The sequence below is a fragment of the Dermacentor andersoni genome, chromosome 8 (genome assembly GCF_023375885.2).
Source record: "Dermacentor andersoni chromosome 8, qqDerAnde1_hic_scaffold, whole genome shotgun sequence".
Classification (NCBI taxonomy): domain Eukaryota; kingdom Metazoa; phylum Arthropoda; class Arachnida; order Ixodida; family Ixodidae; genus Dermacentor; species Dermacentor andersoni.
In genome coordinates, this window is record NC_092821.1 from 57795332 (window position 1) to 57818745 (window position 23414).

The 23414-nt window shown below is 44.9% G+C and overlaps 1 protein-coding gene across 2 annotated transcripts in view; it reads left to right on the plus strand.

The window, feature by feature from the left end:
* Nucleotides 1-1197: 1197 nt before the first annotated feature.
* LOC126526342 (uncharacterized) overlaps nt 1198-23414 on the plus strand; it is a 106730-nt gene continuing 84513 nt past the window's right edge. For both annotated transcript variants that reach the window (XM_050174244.3, XM_055068146.2), the window contains exons 1-2: nt 1198-1526; nt 21199-21320. In XM_050174244.3, the coding sequence (XP_050030201.3) occupies nt 1434-1526; nt 21199-21320 (215 nt within the window). In that variant the 5' untranslated portion in view covers nt 1198-1433. The remainder of the gene's footprint in view (nt 1527-21198; nt 21321-23414) is intronic.

Consider the following 23414-nt stretch of genomic DNA (forward strand, 5'->3'; position numbering starts at 1 on the left):
TTATACGTGGTCTCTGTTGCGACCATAATTTCGGTATGGCATGAAGAACTTTATTTAGGCCCTGTCTTTTCGGTGCAATTACTCACAATACACGACCGGTGACAGCTGCTCCTGGGCAATACATTGGAACGAAGAAAAGCGTCATTGAGATTTTGACAATGACAAAGTTTAATTAAAATACTTGTCCTCAACTTGTTCATTTCATGTCCTTTACATTTTCGATATCAGCGACATGCACAGCTTTGCTGGTATCGAACTGATATTGTTCTAAAGTTCGTGTGATACTTTCTCTAGCTATTAAACAGAAAAAAGAACATGGAAGCATTTATATCAGTTATTTCGGGTACAATTTTTGGGACATGCGAGTATATTCTTTCATGAAAGAAATACATATTTTACTTGTCTTCAGTGTGTAGCGTTCGAGAATTCGTTTGCAGCATGTTTAGCAATGGCAATGCAGTTATTATTCATACATTTGATCCCTCGACAAATTCATAACAAGGAGGCCTAGCTGCAACGTCAGCCCCCCGCCGAACAAAATTTCTGGCTACGCCACTGCACCGAGTGTTTCTATTTACGCACAAGCACAGTGCTAGACCGCTGCGCCGCCATGCGCCGCCTGAACACCGGCGGTGGCGTCAGTACGCCTCGAGCGTACATCGAATTGTTATCGCAGTACGAAAGAGACGAGGCGATCGAAATAAATTACGAGGTCACCGTTAGGGTGTCGCGGATATTGCAATGTGTAAGCTCCAGAAATTAAAGAACAAAAGGAAAGCAAGGGCAGGCCCCCTCTATTATTTAGGTGTTGCCAGAAAATCTACAACGGGCGAAGACTTTCCGTATATTGAATAAAAAAATATTAACAAGCAAAGCGATTCGCGAATTATAAATGAGCGGAATGGCAAGAAAGACTGAATTATTGGAACTCGGCTGCAGTAAGTTTTCTGCATTGCTCTGTTTGAGAATAATGGAGGGAATAATAAACGGCGACCATCTTCCTAATATATCTGTCACGATGCGTTAGCCATAACCTTCGATTACTGACTATATGCGAACTGCCCAGTGTTCCATTCACACGTCGACCGAGCTTCGTTAGGTACTGACGTTCTCATCTATCATCGCCGACCTAACGGTCGTGCAAGAATGACCGGAAGTGCGTTATCTCTACGGCTTATGCTTCTAGAATGTTCCATACCACGCACGCATTTTTTGTTTTGCAGCCACACTCTGCAGCCGATTGGCGTCGTGTGCCACCACTTTTGCTAGGGTCCGTTTTTGCATCATCTTCCTCGCGACCGGCGGTGAACGAGTAGATTTTTTTGCGAATTCGCTAGAAAGGCTGTAGTCTTCCAACCACCCGTATTCGCACCGATTTCTCGTATTAGTAGTGCCAGTCAAGACCTTTTGCGGTCCAGTAAAGCGAAACAAATATGTCGTTGGTAGAAGCACTGATAGCTGATCCCGTGGTGCTGTCGATTATGTCTGAAGTGAGGAAAGCGAAAGGTGTTCACGTATACCTAGACGTAAGTATCTGACTTCGTGCGTTCTTTCACAGTGTGTTCATGTACGCTTCTTGTGGTGACACGCCCTTGTGAATGTCCGCGATGCTTCTGGCGGCGCCAAAACCACATATGTAATGCCTCGGAAACGGTCCTTTGAGCTACCTGCGATCGTTTGTCAACAAAGAGTAGTTTTCGATGACGAAAACTGGTCAAACAAGAGGCATCTGTGGAGCCAACGTCTCGACAAGGATACGTGCCTTCGTCAGGGGCACAATTGCATTCATTGGCAGCATTTGGATAAGTCATTCTCGCCCAATGCCAATGTCGAGGGATAGAGTAAGCTGGTGCGTAAGATTGGGGCAGAAGCAGCAATGTTTAAGTGAAAAGTGAGCGCGCCAGGCTGACAATGCCTGTTACTTCCACCCTGCAAAAAGGTGGCGCATAATAACTAAGGGAACTTGACCCACATGAGTGGTTTGTTCCTAGTTATAATCGGAAATGAAGTTTTCAGGACAACCGTATTCTGCGGCATGTAGGACGCTTTTTCGTTTCTGAAAATGTTGGCGGTGCATCTTACATGTAAAGCTTACCCTTGTGAACATACGAGATGCCGCATGGCTGTACTGATGGCAAAGGCGAATATGAAACGCACATCAGTCTTGGCAGAGACATGCGCTTGACTAAAACCCCTCAATGATTAAAGGTAGCGCTATTTCCGACGTCCTCCCCTGCTTTGCCTCCTTGTCCGATGCAGCGCAGTAGACGACACCACGCGCTAATGCGAGCGGGGGGATTACTTTTCAGTTTGGTGCTTTTGTTTTAGCTTCTATTCATTTCCTGTCGCACGGGAATTGCATCCGGTTGCCTTATTTCAAGCCTGGGAAGACAAAAAAGCGGCATGAACGGAATTTCAGGGGAGGGGACGGGGAATGTAAAATACGTGTGCTTCGGAGCCACGACAGGGATAGCATGGGCGTACACGTTCACATCTCTTTGTATACGTGTTTTAGTGAGTGCGGTTTGCGAATCGTCGCAAGTAGCCGTGAAGAACGGCTACGCCGAAGTGTTCATCGGGAGCAGAAGCTACAGATCTGTTTCGAGTACCGGCGACTGTAACTGCTGATTTGTACAGCTGCGTCATAGGGCTATAGCTACGTCGTAAGGCTTGCGGAAGCGGTGACTGAAACTCGCTCAGCCATTCGGGCGTGATGGCTTCGGCTCGGGCCTTACAATAAACATGAACGTATTTTTCCGTTGGCACTGACTGTGTGCTCTGGATGATAACTCTGTAGCATTCGGCAGCGCTCGCGCACGCTTGCACTGAGGAGCTACATTATTTATTTATTTGCGCATTGATTTCGTTTATCCTCAGAATGAAAGGGGCTTACTATTTTAGTTAGCCAGATGACGAATGGGGCTCGCGTGTAAGGGCCGGAGCGTGTTTTACACTAATAGTGCCTGAACAACTTCGTACACTTGTACCGTCACATCATTTTCTCAGAATGCAAGTGGTGTTTTCGAGGCCTTAGCGCAACGTTTGCGGATGCCGAAAGTATTTGCACTAAGTACTTAAGCGAATAACACTCCATTACTTAGTAAATCACAGGCTCAATTTTATCGGGCGAAAAATGATCTTCAATACTCAACAAAAGTGGAAGACCCCCTGGATAAATGAAAGATCATACGCCATGAAAGCGATTTCTCGCGGACAAAAAATAATGAAAAAGTTTAGTAAGGTGATCGTAAATCCTGATCGAATGAGCAGCGTTTCCCTTCATTCATTCAATTCAACTAACTACCACTTCATGGATCCCGTCGTTTTCGACTCAGTCGGTATCATTGCCATAGTACAGAAATTAAAACCTAAAGCGTCATGGGGGGTAGACGAAATTAATACTATATTCTTACCAAACACAGTGGAATACTGTTCAATTACACTAGAATGTATTTACTCGCAATCTTACAACTCTGGCACCTTACCGTATGATTGGAAAATTGACAAAGTAATCCTCGTTCCCAAAACTGGACCAACCCATGATCCACAGAACTATAGACCTATTTCACTTACATCTGTACCATGTAAAGTTATGGTACATATATACACGCATCTAGTTAATTTTCTTGAATATAGCAACTTCTTCACAGTTATGCAGCATGGATTCCGTAAAAACGTCTCCTGTGAAACTGAGCTTATCGTCTTCACTAATGGCCTAGCCGCCAATTTAGATTCTGGTTTTTTTACAGACTGTATATTTCTTGGCTTTTCTAAAGCGTTTGACAAAGGGAACCATGCATTGCTTCTTCATAAATTAAACGTTCTAAAACATAGACACCTCAGTAATTGATTGGATTCGCGCGTTTCTTACATCACGTGTTCAATTTGTAACCACTAATGACATTAACTCACCTTTAGCTTCAGTTGACTCCGGTGTCCCGCAAGTGTCTATGCTCGGTCCTTTATTATTCCTAATTTATATTAATGACTTGCCCGCTCGCGTTTCCTCGAACATTTGTCTATTTGCGGATGACTGCGTCTTGTATCGTAAAATAACTAATTCCTCAGATATTCTAGTAATTCAGGAGGACCTCGATAACATAAATGAGTGGTGTCGTACATGGCGCATGGAATTAAACATTAGAAAGTGTAAGACTACGAGGATTTCTCTGACTAACCTGATCTGCCCCACCTAGTCGCTAAATAACATCCCACTAGAATGTGTAACGTCACATCGATATTTGGGAGTTCACATTGCCAGCAATCTATCCTGGAAAACTCATACTGATCACATAACTTCTAAGGCCACTCGTACACTGGGATACTTTCGTCGGAAATTTTCTCTAGCTCCATCATCGCCAAAACTCTTATTGTGCACAACTTACATTCGTCCACAGCTAGAGTACGCATCATCAGTATGGGCCCCTGGTCATGACACCCTCATACAGTCTCTAGAGGCAATACAGAATCGCTCAGCCCGTTTCATTCTCACCAACTACCAAAGAACTGCGAGTGTCACTAACATGAAAGCTCTCCTACACCTCCCGCTGTTATCAACCAGCAGAAAACTATCTCCACATATGTCTTTTCCATAAAATCTACTACCACAACGCATATTTACGTTCTATCTTTGTTCAGCCGCCACCATACATTTCATCTTGCATTGATCACCGCCAAAAGGTAAACATTCCGCACTGCAATACCATCGGCTTTTCATATTTATTTCTTCAATAAACGAGCAAAGATTGGAATAACTTACCCGCAATACTTACAAGCATAACTGACACCAGTAACTTTAAGACCACACTTCAAACTTTCATGTTATAAATTAATGTTGCGTTTGCTTGTTCTGTATAAAAACTGCTCTTATGCCATAATTTTAAGTTATGGCTTGTATTTTTATATGGTACGTTCTTTTCTTTCTTTCCTTTCTTTTTCTGTTACGCCATGTATTTTTGTCACGCTTACAAGTTTCTATTTATCGTTCTTATTATTTTGTATACCATGTTTTGCGATGTCTATGCCATGTTGATGCCTTCCTTCCTCATTTTTCTTGTTCTTTTTTTAATTATTGACTTCCACGTATTTAGCTTTGACGCTTTCTAGGAAAGTTTTTGCTTCTTTGCGCTTATTTTTTTCTATAATGAAGTATTGTCTGATTTGCCTCTGCATTTACCTAGACCCTCCCCTCTGCAATGTGAAACCGTACTTTGAGGGTGTCATAAATAAATAAATAAATAAAAGAAATAAACTTTCAAAGCTGAAACAAACATTTTTTGCTTAAGCATCATCGCGTGCAAGTCTGATTTGCTCCATGATTATTCCAACAGTTTAATTGACGCTGTATAGTTTTCAATGGCTAAACACACAAGCTTTAAAATGCAAATTTCAGTTTTTACGTATAAGAGAATGTGCGCATGTTGCTCAACGAAGAAAAACTGCGTTGGCATGGCGAAGAACGAAGGAGCGCACGACATCCGCGGGAACATCGCGATGTGTGAAATCTTGGAAATAAATACCTCGGGTACAGTGTATAATTTGGAAAGCCTTTACGCATATCATAAAGGCGCGAAGACGGTGCTCCATTGCTGTTTGTGCAACGAATCCGGTGCATTCATATATTCGCTCCACGTCATACTTGCCGGAGTGTAGCGTAAAATGCGTTTAACGCGTAAGCCTTCTTTGGCGAGTAGCTCAATCCCATCACTCGAAAAGCGTAATGCCTTGTATCTACGAAAAAATACGTAATTTCCAAAGCTAAGGGGAAGCTTTAGCTGCTGCCCAACTCCGACGAGGTCTATTCAAATTCATGTAGAACGCAAGAACGCTTTTTCTGAAATAACCCCTTGACTTATTTTAATGAAATTTGTTGCATTAGAGAAAGAAAGTTAAATTGTAGTGACTGTTTCAAGTGGAATTTCGATTTAGGGCGTGAATTTTGTGTAAAGGATTCGAAAATCCGAAAGTTCGAAAAAATAGAAACACGAAGTTTACAAGTTAATGGCTCTCCGTCAAAAATAAATATCGCGGTTCCGTAAGCGGCATCTATTAGATAATCCAAAGCGGACAAGTTCAATATGTGAAATTATATATTACGTGAATTTGTTACGTTGTATACAAGGATTATGGAAAAGCTGTATTTACACATTACTAAATTTTTTAAAATTGATTTGCAACATATCAATTTTGTCCGCCTTAAACGTACTACCAGGTGCAACTCATACAATTATGATATCATATTTCATTGATGAGTAACGGAGTTGTAAACGTGACAGTTTTATTGTATGAAAATTTGCGAGTTTTGCCCATTTTTAGTGAAATATTGACGAGAGCAATAAAAAATTAGAAACCAAGAGTCACTAGATTTTAAGTCTTTCTTTTCAATGCAACAAACCTCGCCAAATTTGGTGCAGTGGTTGCCGAGAAAAACTAATTCTCCTTTTGCATGTATTTAGATAGTGGCATCCAAGCTAAAGCTTCCTCTTCTATCTAAATACATGCAAAAGGAGAAATAGTTTTTCTCGGCAACCACTGCACCAAATTTGGCGAGGTTTGTTGCATTTAAAAGAAAGACTTAAAATCTAGTGACTGTTGGTTTCGATTTTTTGAGTTAGGTCGTAAATTTTTTATTAAATATTGGCAAAATCGTAAATTTTCAAAGAACGAAACTATCAAGTTTACAACTCTGTAACTCAACAACGAGAAATGATAACTCAATTCCGTGAATTGAATCTAATAGCACATCTAAAGCGGACAAAATTGATATGTTACACATGAATATAAAAAAATTTAGTAATATGGAAATACAGCTTTTGCAGAACCCTTGTAAACAACGTAACAAACTCACGGAAGATGTAAAATGACATATCGAAGTGTCCGCTATGAATGACCTAATGGATTCTTTTTACAGAACCGCGATATCTGTTCTTGATGCAGAGGTATGAATTTGTAAACTTCGTGCTTCTATTTTTTTCAAACTGTCGAATATTTGAAAATATTTTAAGCAAAACCCAAACACTAAATCGAAATTCCGCTTCCAACAGTCACTGGAATTCAACTTTCTCTCTCACCTGCAACAAATTTCATTAAAATCGGTCCAGGGGTTATATCAGAAAAACGTTTTTGCGTTTTACATGTGTTTGAATAGGCCGCGTCGGAGTTGGGCCCGAGCTAAAGCTTCCTCTTAAGACGTTTAATCGTCACAATACAATAAATGTGAGCGATTGGCAGCTTTATAAGCGGTAAGCAGCATTTTAAGAAACAAATTATATCAGAAACTGCCCATGGAAACCGGATGGGGAAGCTCATGGTAGGCACTGAAATTGGGGGGTGGGTCAATTTGAAAATTGGTGTTCGTTGAACTTAAAATTTGGGAGTGGGCGAACATGGGGAAAATGTGGGAGTGGCCAAGTGAAATTTGAGGGTGGGGTAACTTGAAATGCGGGCGCAGGCAAACTGAAATTTGAGGGTGGGGCAACTTAAAATTGGGGGAGCAACTTAAATTTAGGGATTATAGCACACAAAAAGACGAGGACACAAAAAAACGTGATACACATAGGCGTTTTGTGTGCCAGTCTTTCTGCGTCCTAGTGTGCTATAAGCCTCATCATGCCTACCAATAGGCCCAAAATGGTGTTAATAAATTTGGCGATGGGCCAAATTGAAATCTGGGGGTGGGTCAACGTAAGGTTAGGAGTGGGCGAACTTGAAATTTTGGGGTGGTAAGCCAACTTGAATTTTCCGGGTGGGCCAACGCAAATGTGGGAGTTTGGGAGTGAGTCAACTTAAATTTCGGGGCAACTTCAGTTTTGTGATGGACCAACATGAAATCAAGGGTTGGGCCAACATAAGTTTAGGGGTGGGCCAACTTCTAATTTTGGGGTAGTGGGCCAACTGTAGTTTGAGGGTGGGCCAACTTAAATTTCGAGGTGGACCAACTTGAAATTTGGGGTGGGCCGACTGAAATTTGGGGGTAGGTCAACTTGGCACGTGGAGGTGGCCCAACTGAAATTTGGGGGTGGGCGAACTTAATATTTGGGGAAACAAATTTTGGGATTGGCAATTTGATATCTGCGATGGGCCAACTTAGGTTTGGGGGTGGGTCGAATGAAATTTCGGGGTGGACCAGCTTGAAATTGGGAAGTGGGCAACGTGAAACGTGGGGGTAGGCCAAGAAAAATTTGGGGGGGTGCAACTTAAATTTAGGGCTTGTAGCCCAGAAAAACACCAGGATATACGCACGTGATATACATAGGCACTGTGCGTACCTTGTCTTTCTGTGTCCTTGTGTGCTATAAGCCTCATCGTGCCATTTCAACATGCCCAAAATGCTGTGTTATTAAATTTGGGGATAGGCCCAATTGAAATCTGGGCATGGGCCAAATTAAGGTTATGAGTGGGCGAACTTGAAATTTTTGGGGCAGTGGGCCAGCTTGAAATTTGAGGGCAGGCGATGTGAAATTTGGTAGGCTAACTTAAATGAGGGGTGGGCCGACTTGAAATTTGGGGTTAGGGCAACTTGAAATGTGGGGGTGGCCCAACTGAAATTTGGCAGTGAGCCAACTGAAAAAAATGGGGCAACTTGAATTTTGGGACAGACCAACTTGCAATCTCGGGGTGGACCAACATAAGTTTGGGGGTGGACCAACTTGAAATTTTGGGGTAGTGGGCCAACTGTTATTTGAGGGTGGGCTAATTTAAATTTGGAGGTAGACCAACTTGAAATTTAGGGTGGGCCAACTGAAATTTGGGGGTATGCCAACTTAAATTTGGGGAGGGCCAACTTGACATGTGGGGTGTTCCCAACTGAATGTGTAGGTCGGCCAACTTAAAATTTGGGGGCAACTTAAATTTTGGGATTGGCAACTTGATATCTGGGGTGGCCCAACTTAAGTTTGTGGGTGGGCAACTTGAAATAGGGGGGTAGGCCAATTGGAATGTGGGGGTGGGCCAACTTAAAATTTGGGGGGCCACTGAAATTTGGGGCTTGTAGCACACAAAAACACCAGGACACACCCAGACATGATATTCATAGGCGCTCTGTATACCATGTCTATCTGTGTCCTTGTATGCTATAAGCTTTATCGTGCAATTCCAGCATGCCCAAAATGCTGCTATTAAATTTGAGGATAGGCCAAATTAAAATCTCGGCATGGGCCAACTCAAGGTTTGGAGCGTGCGAACTTGAAATTTTGGGGCGGTGGGCCAATTCCAAGTTTGAGGGAGAGCCAACTGAAGTTTGGTAGGCCAACTAAAATTTAAAATTAAGTTATGGGGATTTCCGTGCCAAAACTATTTTCTAATTATGAGGCACGCCGTAGTGGGGGACTCAGGAAATTTCGACTACTGGGTTCTTTAACGTGCACCTAAAACTAAGTGCACGGGTGTTCTCCCGTTTCACCCCAGTGGAAATGCAGCAGCCGTGGCCGGGATTCGATTCCGTGACCTCGTGCTTCGCAGACCAGCACCATAGCCACTCAGCAACCACTGCGGGTGCCAACTAAAATTTGGGGGCGGGCCAACTTGAAATGTGGGACAACTTCGATTTTGGGATGGGCCAACTTTATATCTGGGGGTGGGCGAACAAGGGTCTGGAGGTGGGCCAGCTTGAAATTTGGGGTAGTGGGTTAATAATGTCGTGCTTAACGCAAACATGTTATCAATCATTTGTACCTCGCACCTCACAGGACTGGAACCACCTTCCGGGATCAGTCACGTCCACTGCTCACTATTCCCAGTTTCATAATGTTTTAAACACAAGTGTATTGTAATGTAACTAACCAAGTATGTAATTATATTTGTTATTGGTCAATCGCTTGAATTTTTGTTGCTTCCCGCTGTTATCTCATCTTTTTAGCTAGCATTGTATTAACAGAAGAAAAACCTGTATCGTGTCTTTTCTCCCGTGTGTTCTACTCCCCTCTGTATGCCTCTGGCCTTGAGGGTAATACTAATAAATAAATAAATAAATAAATAAATAAATAAATAAATAAATAAATAAACTAAAATGTGAGGTTTGGCCAACCTAAATTTGGAGGAAGGCCAACTTAAAATTTGGCGTGGGCCGCCCTAAATTTGGAGTGGGGCCAATTTGAAATTTAGGGTGGGCCAGCTGAAATTTAGGAATGCGCCAACTTAAAATTTGGGAGCAACGTAAATTTTTGGATGGGCCAACTTGAAATCTGGGGTGAGCCAGCTTAAATTTGGGCATGGGCGAAGTGAAATGTAGCAGTGGACCAACTTTAAATTAGAGAGTGGTTTAACTTGAAATGTGGGGGTGACCCAAATAAAGTTTGGGGGTGGGACAAATTAAAATTTGGTAGGGGTGGCCTAAATTTGGGCCTTGTAGCGCGGAAAAAGACAAGGACACAGAAAGACATGATCCACACAGGCCCTGTGCATACCACGTCTTCCTGTGTTCTTGTCTTTTCGTGCACTATAAGCCTCATCCTGCCATACCAACATGCTGCGTTATTAAATCTGGGGGGTGGGCCAACTGAAGTTTGAGGTTGGGCCAACTTGCCAACTTGAAATTTGGGGTGGGCCAACTGAAATTTGGGGGTGGGCCAACATGAAACTGTGAGTGGGCCGAACTAAATTTGGAGATGCGCCAACTGCAATTTGGAGGTGGGTAAATTTGAAATTTGGAATGTGGTCCACCTTAAATTTGGGCGTGGGCCAAGTGAAGTTCGGGGTCGGGCCACTTAAATTCGGGGGTTGGCCAACGTGAAATTTGGGAGTGGGCCAACTTAAATTTGGCGGTAGGCCAAGTGAAACATGGTGGTATGCTTAGGTATACTTAGACAAGTCCAGCGGAGTTTCTGCATTTTTTTCTTCATTGAAGTGATTACAGCAACCATAGGCACAGCAACTCATGACGAAGAGTAGAAACAGCGCCAAGGGAGCGTGCGTTCTTAACTACGTGGTTGACAGAAGTTCCTCTCACGATATAAACCACATACTGCGTAATGTAGGGAGCGTTTTCATTGATTTGCTACAGGAATGGTGCCGGAGGCACTTCCGAAAGCACGTGCTTTTTCTGGGATGAAAAAACAACAAAATGAGAAAGCGCGCGCTTTCACGTGACAACGGCCGTCCAATCGGAAAGGGGAGACGGGCGTCGGAGGGCGTAGGTAAGGGAGAAAGTCGAAGAGTCCACGCGGCGGCGGAAAAGTTCAAAGGATGGCGCTACTTTCAAACATTGAGCGACATTAGCGCTTGACACAGACAGCGCGCCATCTTGCGGAATGTAATGTATATTAACACTAACGTAGTTAGTGGAAATGGCAGCAGAGGGTTACACTAGGGAACACGCGATAGGTGCTATCGGTTAGGGCGGACGTTGTTTTCACAACTCGTCCGTCTAGGGCAGGGCTTCTGCACGGCCATCTTCAGTGACGTCACACTTCCCGTGCGCGGCAGCCTTGTTTTTTGTTTGCTTGTCTTGCGACACGCATTTCCCCGGCGCGTTTTCGCACGCAGGCTCGTTTGCTTTGCTCCACGTGCGATCGGCTTTATCAATTTAGTGCAAATGGCATTGGCATGTCTACAATGAACGATACCGTTCATGTTCAAACACTCGTTCTTACAAGACACTTGAAAGACTTAGAACATGGCGATGACTTCTAGTCTCCCTTCTTAAAGTTGAACGACGAGTTGAAATAGCTAGAGCGATCACTGACTGCTGTCAACGTGCAACTGGCGGTTCGTACGTCACGAAGAGAATCGCGCAAATGCACTAATCGGTGAAGTGACTCATACCACTGTCAAGGGGCACTTTCGATCGCGGACTACCTCGATCCAAATAGAACTAAATTCGGACCGACTGCTGCTACGCAGTCACTCTCACTCGCGTATTTAGCTTTGACCGTCATTATTACAAATATGATCTAAACGTTTAATTCGGATTGACCTGAATCTGTAATGAAATTTGAGAAGCCTGAAGGCTGTGAACGCTGTTGTTTTCGAGGTGTAATGTTCGCACTGGCTGCGCGTGGCTAGGTGTGCATGCTTGTGGGGATGGGGCGAATAATTTGGGCAAAGGTAGTGGTAAAGGGGGCATGAGATCCAATTTTCGATAATAATCTGTATTGTGTGAGGTAATCTTTGTGTGTTCAAGAACACGTTGGCAAGATTTTAGCGCATTTGAGCCAGCATTTAATTTGTAATTGATATTTTTTATATTGCACTCGAATGGGGGCACAATAGCGGGGCAACACTGGCACGCTCCCGAGCCGTGACATCACAGGCTGCATGCCTGCCGAGCGAGCATGTATATTGTATATTCCCGCGAAGAATCTGTGCGTCAGCAGGGCGCGAATGCGGGAAACTTCTGCAGTGTTCAGTTTGCCATTGGAATTGTTCACTTGTAGCGGCTGAAACAATGCCACCGTGGCGCCTATGTATTGCTGCTGCGTGCTAGAGCGAACGGAGCAAGGAGTTCTCCGTATCGTACTTCAGGTTTCCCAAGGAGCCGCTCAAACGTAAGGCTTGGAAGATTAATGTGGGCAGGAAGGACTGTCAATTATCTGACACTTTTGTTTTGTTCTCATATCACTTCACGCCAGGCAGCTACAACGACGATTTGCGCCTGCTCGCCGAGTTTGGGATAACCGTGAAAAAGCTGAGGCTGCGGCCAGACGCGGTGCCGACCGTGTTCGCGCACCGATCCATACAGCAGGCAGCGCCTCGGCCGAACGTTAGCCTTGCTATTTGTTTTATGGATATCGGGTGCAATAAAGCAAGTTCAAGTGAAGGTTCAGCCAAAGCGTACATCGCGACAAATCCTTGAGCCGCGGACACATATGCGTGGACATTCATTTAGAGATGCTGCACATGCAACTACAGTGGGGAAAAAATGCAGTGGTGGGAACACGCGGCAGCTTAACAACATCGTAGTTTTGTTGAGTACGGATCCTAGAGGAATGCATGCCGGCAAACAATCTATGCACGTAACAATTTGAACTGCGCGAAGGAGCACCAGACTTCGCATTCCGTGAACGGATGACTAAGTAGTGCTCAACGCATGAAATATCAAGAGTGCAGAAAGGCATCAGCAGCATTTAGCGCAACGCCAATGTCGCCATCTATGTTGACCCCGCTTACTACGCGGTCTTCGTACATGGCCTCCAACATTTGCCCAAGGCGCCCGAATCTCGGAGGCCGTGTTTCGTCACTTCAGCTGGTGGCGATGAGGTCAAAGTCATAATGGCGCGACGTATACTGCACCATCGCTGCATGTGCTGCTCAGAGATTCCTCGCTTGCTTCATCACGCGAAGTTGTCAGTCTCGAAGACATGGCAAGCGACATCTGGAGTAAATACGGCCAGAAACGGAAGCTATGCCCGACCTCAATGGCACGGTAGCCGATTTTGTAGCCTACGATGGCTCGGTTCCATGCAGCACATGACGTCATACATGGCTTGGCAACATGGCGCTGGGTGCCGAAGGGTGGGGCTTAGAGCCAGCTAGTCCTAGCTCATATTTTGGACAGATATGTGCTTTCATTGCCCAGTTTTCATGCGTGTATAGCCATAATAAACCCTCTTCTACAATTTCTCACGGGAAACCACAAATTGTTGGGTGACCGTGTCATGCCCCCCCACCCCCCCTTTGATGATACCGTGTGGGGCGGTGTAAATTTGTTCGCTTGTCATTTATAATTTTCATGCTATAGAAACGAAATAATTTCACATTTTATCTCAAGCAAATGTATGCTTCTCTTTTGACGGGTAAATCAATGACATAATCATTTAAGCAACTTTTGTTTGAAAGAATCACCGTTGAGAAATTTCGAATGGCTCAAGTAATGAGGTCAAATCAATTTTAAAAGTTTACCAAGGAAGTCGTTCTGATTCATTTATATACCCCCCACCAGCAGCACCAACATCCCTAGGACAATGTCCGAGAAAGAGGCTCCCATTGTGGTGGTGGCAAATTTTATTGAAAGGGGGAAGGCGAAAGGGGGAGGTGGCTGAGGGATCGGGCTCAAGTAAGGCCCTGGGCCTGCTTGACCTTTTCCTCCCAGTCCACCAGTTCAAGCTGTCGGTCGACGTCCCCGGACCTGAGCCAGGCGGTCCAGCATAGATTTCTATTGCTCAAGAATAAGAAGCTGATGATGATGGCCTCCTTTATGGCTCATACCCACGATAGGGGATTGACCAAGAACTGGGTGGTGAAACATTTACTCAATCTTTTAAAGTATCACACATTCGAATAAAAGAAGAAAAAAGCACACAAAAGAAACAAATGCAGAAAGAACATTATAAAAGTTGTTGGTTTAGTTGATTGTATATAACCGCCAGCGGCATCAAACACGTCCCTGTGGCTTAAAGCTATAACTTACGCACCGAAAGATAGTATTGTTTCCGATGATAAGATTAACCCTAATTTAGCAGGCGGAAGTCTTTTTCTTAACAATATCTATCGGCGACATAACAACAAATAATAATCTAGGGATTCTGTTTCTTGGCAGTATGTACACAGAGGCGATAATGTGAGACCAGTAGTGTGCAAATATAAGTTTAATAGAGGGATACAGCAGCGTAATCTGTCGATCACTACTTCTGATTATCTTGATGGACAGCACTGGATTCTCCACTTAAAATTTAGGTGCTGAAATTCTGCCCATGCTATTATTGATTCAATGACATCTCTATGAATTGAATATTTTCGATATCTAATTGCTCTTATGTGCGCCACTACTGAAAGAACCGGTATTTTAAGTCCACTCAGGGATGCTCGCGCTAATGAGTCCGCCATTTCATTTAACTGTAATTCACAGTGACCTGGTACCCATAACAGTTCTAGAAAATTCAACGGGCTAACGCTCTCAGGGTTAGTTCTAGTAGTAACACATAAATACCCCAGAAAGTGGACCGGAAAACGGCGCCGCGGTAGCTCAATTGGTAGAGCATCGCAGGCGTGATGTGAAGATGTGGGGTCGTTCCCACCGGCGGCAAATTGTTTCTTCATCCGATTTCAATTCCATTAATTTATCATTTCTTTTGTTCAGTTAGTAAATACAAATAATTTCGGCTGTAGGCTGTATTGTGTTTAGTGTCTTGTTGGCTTCTCATGATACGATTAATAAAAATCGGGTCCCTCAGTTAACCACCTTTCTTGTTCATTACATAACGAGGGTCTCGAATCCGGCAACATTGATGCCTCCAGTTAGCAAGTCTGGGTTCATTGACGAGTTGCCTTCACCCTCTAAAAAAAAACGATCACGCACTCGTGACGCCTGCGGCAGAAAGGATGCTTCACATTCGCCGCCAATGTCTGTGAGTGGTGGCACTGGCTAACACTCCCGTGGTTCTACTAGGAAACATAAACACCTAAGAAACTGGACGGGGAAACCGCGCCTTGGTAGAGCATCGCACGCGTATTGCGAAGACGTGAGATCGTTCCACACCTGCGGCAAGTTATTTTTTCATCAACTTTCAATTCCACTAATTCATCATTTCTTTAATTAATAATTTCTCTTGTGTTCTTAGTGTCTGTTTGTTGGCTTCTTATGACATTTCCCTGCAGATGTAACACTAAATTCAGCGTTCTTATATGTTGTTTTGATTACAACACAAAGCTTCATACCTTTCGTGTTTTCACGCTCTTCAGAATAGGAAGCCAAATGTACCTTAAGATTGGATTTAAATTTATCATAATATACAAATACGCGTACCTGAGAGCATCATGACATTATCGAGCAACCAATTTCAAGCACCACTGGAAGGTGGTCACTTGGTGGCCCAGTCCAAAGCTGTCCAGGATGAGCTAGTGAGGGACAAACTTACGAAATTTAAATCCAAGGCTGAGCTGGTCTGATCACAAATAAATTTAAGAATTCTAGAGTTCAGACAAGACAGATTATTATCTACCGTCAAATAACACAGGCGTTTGCCACATTGGTCAGTTTGAAAACCTCAACACGTGTGATGGGAGTTGAAATCAACAAGAATTTTGTCATTACGCCATGAAGTCGCAGAGGAATCCTAACATCGAGTGTTCTGTACATTCGCAGGAAAGTATAAATTTACTAGCAACAAAGGTAGGCCCACTGGTACAGTTACATCGAAGGCAAGAATTTCACATTCGCGAGACATGTTTATATGAAATTTTTGCTTTAAGGCTAATTTTATTAGTGATAAAGAAATCTAAATCTCAGCCCTTCAATGGATGATAATGAAGCAACATTTGCTGGGCCCGAAATTAATCGGTGGTGCACGCAGGCACCAGACGGGGTGGTTCCCTGCTTACAGGACCCATATGTTCCCAGCAGCTCCTGGCCCCTGTCCGTCAGTGCGAGCTGAATGGGTAGGGCGGGGCTGGGTAACTAGGTCTCCTATCGCTCAAGGGGTTGGGGATTGGGGGTGTTGGTGGGAAGGCGAGGAGGGGGGGCTCTTGAGTTCTGTGCTCCAATCGGATAGATCTGTAGTTATTTCATTGAAAATATTAATGTCCTGAAAGCCATGTACTTGAAAAGCAATAGCACCGGGAGAATTTCGATGATAAATACAATAAATATTTTAGTGCAGAGTGAATCGATTGGATACCTATGAAGAATTTTGAGGAATCCGATAGTGTGCAAAAGAATTGACTCAGTAACCGACTTAAATGCTTTCCTTTAAGATATCTTCTTTTGTAGCTTGGTCTTTCAGGTATTTTTTTGGTGCTTGAGTGAGTTAGTGTCGAAGCTTTCTTTTGACAAAGGGGATCTACATCGTTTTAACGATCGAGGATCTATGTCCATTTCATCTGAGCCCTGTGTACTATCACTGGTGCCTTCACATTGACTCTGGTTGACATCGACGGATGGGCCTGCAGTTTGGGCATATTGGCACGTGAAATTGGGAGTTCCTTCTTCATTTGGAAGGACGTGGACAGTCAGTTGTTCGAGAAGTTATACCTGTAGCTGTTGCTGTACCGAATATCTGTGCCATCTGGTTAGTTAAGATTTGTGTCAAGAACTCGCAGAGGTTTCCAGCTAGGTGCTCCAAGGCTTTCTCCATGGCCCTTTCTATAGCATCAGCAATAGAAAGTGAAAGGGCCGCGTCCGTTGCTGCCGTCTGACGGGCTGTGACGCCGGCGTATCCCTGTGTCATTGCCCGAATTTCAGCTGTGACTTCACTACGGGAAAAACTTCTTCATTAAACAATTTCTAGGATCTACAATTCCCGTGTGTTTGCTGAAAAGTTAGAATAATCAGCGGAATGCGCTTCATTGCAGAGGCAACACCTTTCTTTCTCGCTTTTGCACTCGCTGAACTTGTGCTCCGCACCAAAAATTCGGCAGCTGGGAGCAGACATACATCCTTTCAAGGTGTTTCCATAACGCCAACACTTTACAGATTGGAGGGGACGAGGGGTCAGAGGTTCCCCTCTGTAGGTTAAGGGCCATGCCTTAATTTATGATGGTCAAATTGTCCCAGCAAATGTGACTATGACCGACTCGGTTGGGATTCTGTTTTTGTCGACCACACGTCCAGTTCGACAAACTGAAATTACGCCTGCTGGTGAAAACATCTCTAATACTTCAGCCGGTGTCATGTTCACATCGACGCCACGGACAAGCCAATGCGCTCACCAGATTGGGAGTAAGCAGCGAACACTTTAAACTATCTTGTACACAGGAGTGGTCTGCGGAAAAGCAGAGAATACCTCCTTTGCTAAACTGGCGGACCTCAGTGGTGTTCTGGAAATGCGACGTCGCCGATCGCAAATGCCGCCTGAATCACTTTTGGATTCTTCATCCATATGACGCCGTCATTGGTTGAGAGAAGGGCCAGACGAACTGATTTGATGCCGTTGCGTAGAAACAGATCCACAGTTAACTCCTGCGGAGGAATGGAAGACAACCAAGGGAAAGCATCTGGCTTTAGTGAAAAAAATGGCATCTGCGTGGTCTGATCAGCACTACCTAACTAATAATGACACTTGCAAAACAGCTGACCAGCGATGAAAAAAAAAACAGCTACTCAATCCTTGGCCAAAACTCCGAGAGCCGAAAACAGCTCAGAAAGGGCCGACGGAGAAGAGCTTCGCAGGCATCAGGGCTCCAAGATGGCGCGTAGACGCCGGGTGGAGCGAAAAATGAAGAGCCTGGATTTCTTCTTCCAAGCAACTTCTTCGTCCTTTGTTGAAAAGCCCCACACTTCTTTCTCTTCGCAAGAACTTTCCTTGCTTCTTCCTCAGCTACGTTACAGCTATGCTTTACACAATATGTCCGGCTTCGTTTGTAATGTTGTTAGTACATTTACAAATACATTTCCGCCATAAATACTACCAAACACAAATGTTTTACGCACATAGGGTGTCCCCATTATCCTTAATTTAATTGATATTCTAGAAGCTATGCGAAACAGGGTCAGTCGATTTAGTTCAACTAATTACAGTTTACAATCAAAAATAACAAAAATTAAACTGACTGTTTTTCTTCAGCCATTAACCATCCGCCGTGATACTGCCATATTATCACTATTTCACAAATTTGTTCGCACTAGTAAGCGTCATAATCTGCTCATTTGAAGCTTTCCCATTGGTCATAACGCATATTGCACAATAACGTCTGCTTCGCACGCATTCATGGAAGTGCCGATGCCTCTAACTCAACGGCCATACCAGGAGCTATCCGAATGATTTTCCAGACTACATCGCGGCTGAGCGTAACGCCTTTAAATACCTTGATTGCCTTAACGACTATTTCTCAACTAAAAATTATTACGTCTTCGTACCACTTTCTTTTCTCTTAAATAATACTAGCGTAACATTTATATAGCTCTGACTCACGTTTTACTTTTCGCTGTCATCACTGATGAAATATCTGCTTTCTTTTCTGGTTGTTTGCCATTGTTTCAGGAAGCTTTGTCTCTCATTAATGTCGTTGTGTATTTTGCGTCAGATGATCGTATTGACTTGTCTGTATGTGTCTCTTTTAATGACACGCTTGCTTGTAGTTGCAAGGCTGCTCCTCGCTTTGCCTTTAATGTGAAGTGTATATATATATATTCTCAAAACAAATAATATTAATGCTAACTTTAGTTTTATTTTTCATGTAGGCTCAAGGCATAAGTACTAACTCTATTTGTACTTGCATGTTCGCTGTTTACGTTAAATGTTTACTGTTACGTCAGTTGATGATACTAAACCTAGATTATTACGCTGCTCACATTACGTGTTTTCAATCATGATGCTATTGCGGGAAGGCTGGGCTCGGTCTTCCGGGTCTTGAAATTCGTGGGACGCGGCGGGAAGAGATAAGCACCGCAGCCACGGTTCATTTTGGCCGGCCAGCCACAGTGACGCGGGATATCGGGAACGGCCGCCACCGCGGCCGTTCTATCGCGTTCTATTCTGGCGCTCTCTGCACGTCAGCCCGTCTTCTCCTGTCGCCTTCGTTGGAGGCGATAGTCGCGCCGCTAAAGGGCCTGCCTCCTAGTGTGGAGCGCGAGTGAAATAAAATCCAATGGTCAAGGTCAGGGAAAGTGGGCAGATGGTGTCGCTCTTGGTTAGTGTCGGGTTCACGCAATCCGGGAGAGATGCACCAGGCAGCACCAGCAGCGTAGGTTGTGAGCGAGGGGCAGCCACAGTGATACCGTAGTGCGAAATCGTGACCTGCCGCAGTTTCTCGTAGATCTCTGGGCCTGTGAAAGTCAGAGCCCGAAATGTAGACCGTCTAGCGGCTCGGGACTTACGTGGAGATAGCGCGAGTGTTGGTCACTCATGTTGCTGGCGAAGAAGTGATTCTCGAGCTGAAAAAACCAGATGGCAGAGCTCCTCTTGGAAACATCGGTAGGTCATGCATCCGCGGCAGGCGCGAACACAGAACATCGGAAGGCTCGCCTGCTCCTGCTTGCGGTGAAATCTCGAATGCCGATAGCATCAGGGTTGTGGTGGTAATTGAATGCATCGCGAAGGTTGTGCTTGTGGCGTCGCCGTGCCTGCGAGAGTGAAATTTACGCCTTGTGGAGCCTCTGTATCGGTGAGCAATGAGGTTCTCCCAAAGCGGATAGCTTGCGGGAACGTCCAAGGAAGGAGATCGGCGGTCCTTGCAATAGCCGAAAGCGCTTGTGTTTGCCTCAATGAATTCCTTGGAAAGAGTCATCGCGCAGCTGCCTTTGAGCTGTGAAGGAGGCTCCCGAACCGAATAGAAGTCGGATGTTGGGGCCGGCACGGGCTGACGATAGGCACGGGTGGAGGCAGGCGGCGTGGCACGACAATACGTGGGATGACGCGACTGTTGAAATGGCGAGAGGGGTTAGAACTGAGCTTGAGGCGGCGTAGTGAGCAAGGGTGGCTGCCCACAAGTCCTCGTATAAGTCGAGACCGGAGGGTGACAGCTAGAGCCTAGAACTCAGCCGCAGCTTGAAACCTTCTTGAGAAGTAAATGGCTGTCGAATGGCTGTCCAGCTGGATGAACCAGATGTCCAGCATGTCGATAGATAATTATCGGACAACCTGCAATAGCGGGATGTCTGCCAGACCGCGTGAGGCCACGTCCTTACTCGCCTTGGTAGAGTAGGTGCGCTGACGCTGGCGTGGCTGGGCTCGGTCATCCGGTGTCCCCAAATTTGTGTGAGGCGGCGCGAAGAGGTAGCCACCGCCGCCACGGTTTATTTAGGCCGGCCAGCCACGGTGCAGCGGGATTTTGGCCGTTCAGGTCCAGCGCGCTAGCGTGTTCTATTTCGCGATACCTGCACGTGAACTCATTTTCTTCGCCTGCTTAAGATGCGGTAATCGCGCCGCTACACTATGCGTACATTTCACGTATCGCCCCCCTGCCCCTTACTCTATGCCTTACTTGCGCTCTGTGATGTATATTTACGTAAAAAATAACATGAAATATCTTTTTTTACTGCACGTAGGGCAGGATGGCTACGAGAGAGTAGATTATTTACTTAGTTTTGAAAGTGTAAAATCGGCTGTGAAAATGAATGTTTCACTATCGCTTTGAACAAGGAGCTCATATAGTAGCTGTCACTTTAAGCGACGACTTTATTGCTAGTGTCGAAAAAAAAGCCTCAATATAGCGCATGGTGTTCACCAACGCATACGACAGCAGTGGCGTCTGTGGTGTCGTTTAAAAGAATGCAGGCTTGCTGAAAGGTTTGTTTGAAGGTCCGACGCGATGTCTACATACAGCGGCCAAGTTAGGATCAACAGCATCGCTCATAGCTCAACATACCTCCTCTTCTTTCTTGATCAGGAACCCGATCCGGACACTCTCAAAGACCTGAAGTACCACACGCCAATTGACGACCTGGAGAACGCGGATGCCACAATGGTTCGCTACACTGTTCTTGTTAAAGCTACACAGGACGCACCAGTGTAAGTGCATAACATTCTCCTCGAAAAAGCCGTATTTCAGCAATAAAAGCGTTACAGTAAAGAATATACTGATAGTCGGGTTGGTTGTGCGCAGCGTTATTTCTAGCTCATTTGACGAGAGAAAAGAAGTAGACAAGACTGCGTCCTCAGTAGCGTAATATACAGGGTGTTCAAAATTATTCTTTATGGTTTTTTCTTTAATTTAGGCACTGGGAAGCCTGCGATGACCACCTGTGCAAATAAAATAAGCTGTGTGGCCAGGGGTACGCAAGGAGAGATTATAATTATTGCTGTCAACAGCTCAAATAACTAATATTGAATAATTAACTTTTTGTTGACTACAGTAAGTGGGTATGTTTGTACTGAACAGTTAGAGGCAAACGCTTTTCAACACAGTACCAGGTGGAAGAATTCTTCTAGCATGTCTGTGCTCCGACATATGCGACTCCAAATTTTAATTGCCGTTAGCGTAATTACGCATGCAAGAGAGGTAGGATTGGGGCAAAGCTCCTCCGTGATGTCACGTGGCGGTTGCGCGCGGCGTTTAGTCTGACAATCGGGCGGAGGCATTTGCAAAGGTGATAACTGTCCCCTTTCTCCTCTCGGCTGGCGAAATAAAAAAGTCGAAGAACCCGGAACCACTATCGTAATACGCGACCGTGCAGCCTGTAATGGTGGTGGCAGCTGCAATGCCGAGATAATGGCGCGAGCGGAGAAGCCGGAGGGCAGTGCGCGTGCGTAATGGTGACTAGACGAGCGGCGATCGTCCTTGCCTCGGCATAAGCAAATAAAGTGACTGCTGATTTGGGAATATTGCAAGTTTCATTGAAATCAAGAGCAACAACTTCACGGCACACCGCACTGTCATATCTTGATTTCGCCAGACGAGAGGGGCAGGGGAACAGTTATCATCTTTGCCTATGCCTCCGCCCTGCTGTCTGACTAAACGCCGCAGGCAACAGCCGCGTCAAATCAGGAAGTAACTTTGCGCCGATCCTCACTCTCGTGCGTGCGTAATCATGCGAACGACAAGTAAAAATTGGACTCGGATATCGCGGAGCGCAGACACGCTAGAAGAATTCTTCCAACCGATACTGCGTAGAAACACGACTGCCTCTAACTTTTTCCATACAAATATTACCACTTACGGTAGTCAACAAAAAGTTAATTATTCAGTTTTAGTTGATCGAGCTGCTGAAAGCGATACTTATCATCTCACTTTGTGTGCCCCTGGCCACATAACTCATATGCACAGGTAGTCTCGCGTGCGTCCCAGTGCCTAAATTTAAGAAAACCATACAGCTGAATTCGTGGCGAAAGATGAAACACGATAGGCCCATTTCATAGTTCGTAAGTGCCGCACCCAGTGGAATTCGTCCTGTTTCAGGTATCAAACACGGGGCCAGTTCCTTTTAGAGGCGGTGGCTCAAGCATTTGAACCTATCAGTACGCTATCACCCCACCCACAACGATGACGCCCCGTGGATATCCGGTGGACATCCACCGCAATGACATGGATATCCTAGGGATGGATAGAATATGTCCCGCGGACCGGCACACGATTGTTCAGCCGCACTTTCGTTCTTGTGCGGACACCCCTTGCATGTCGGTGAGGAAAGTCACTGGGAGATGCTGCGAGCATTTTACGGACGCAGGCCGTGGCCTTTTGGGCAGTGTTTGCCATACCGTCTAGCTATTACGTTCGCAGCAAACGCATCATGAACATTACGTACCCACGTTAAGCGCGCACGCGCACATGCGGAAGTGCAGTAGACTGCTCATTCTTATAAGATTTGCGTCACGCGCAAGTGGCTCATCAAAGCAGCTAAAGTTTTCAAAGCAAATTCCCCCCCCCCCCCCCCCCGAAATTCGCGAAGTATAAGATACACACGAGCGGCTCCCATGATAGCTTCGGATTGTAATTCGAAAATGTGAGAAAGCACAATTCTGTTTCGAGGAAGATCACGGACTAAGCTTGTTGGAGGAAAAATATTCACGTGTATGCCGAAAAAAGTTCTTGTGCGATATCTTTGGGACGTCCGTTGTAGGATATGCAACACTGTTCGTCCGGCAGATGTTCTATTTGTCTCCAAA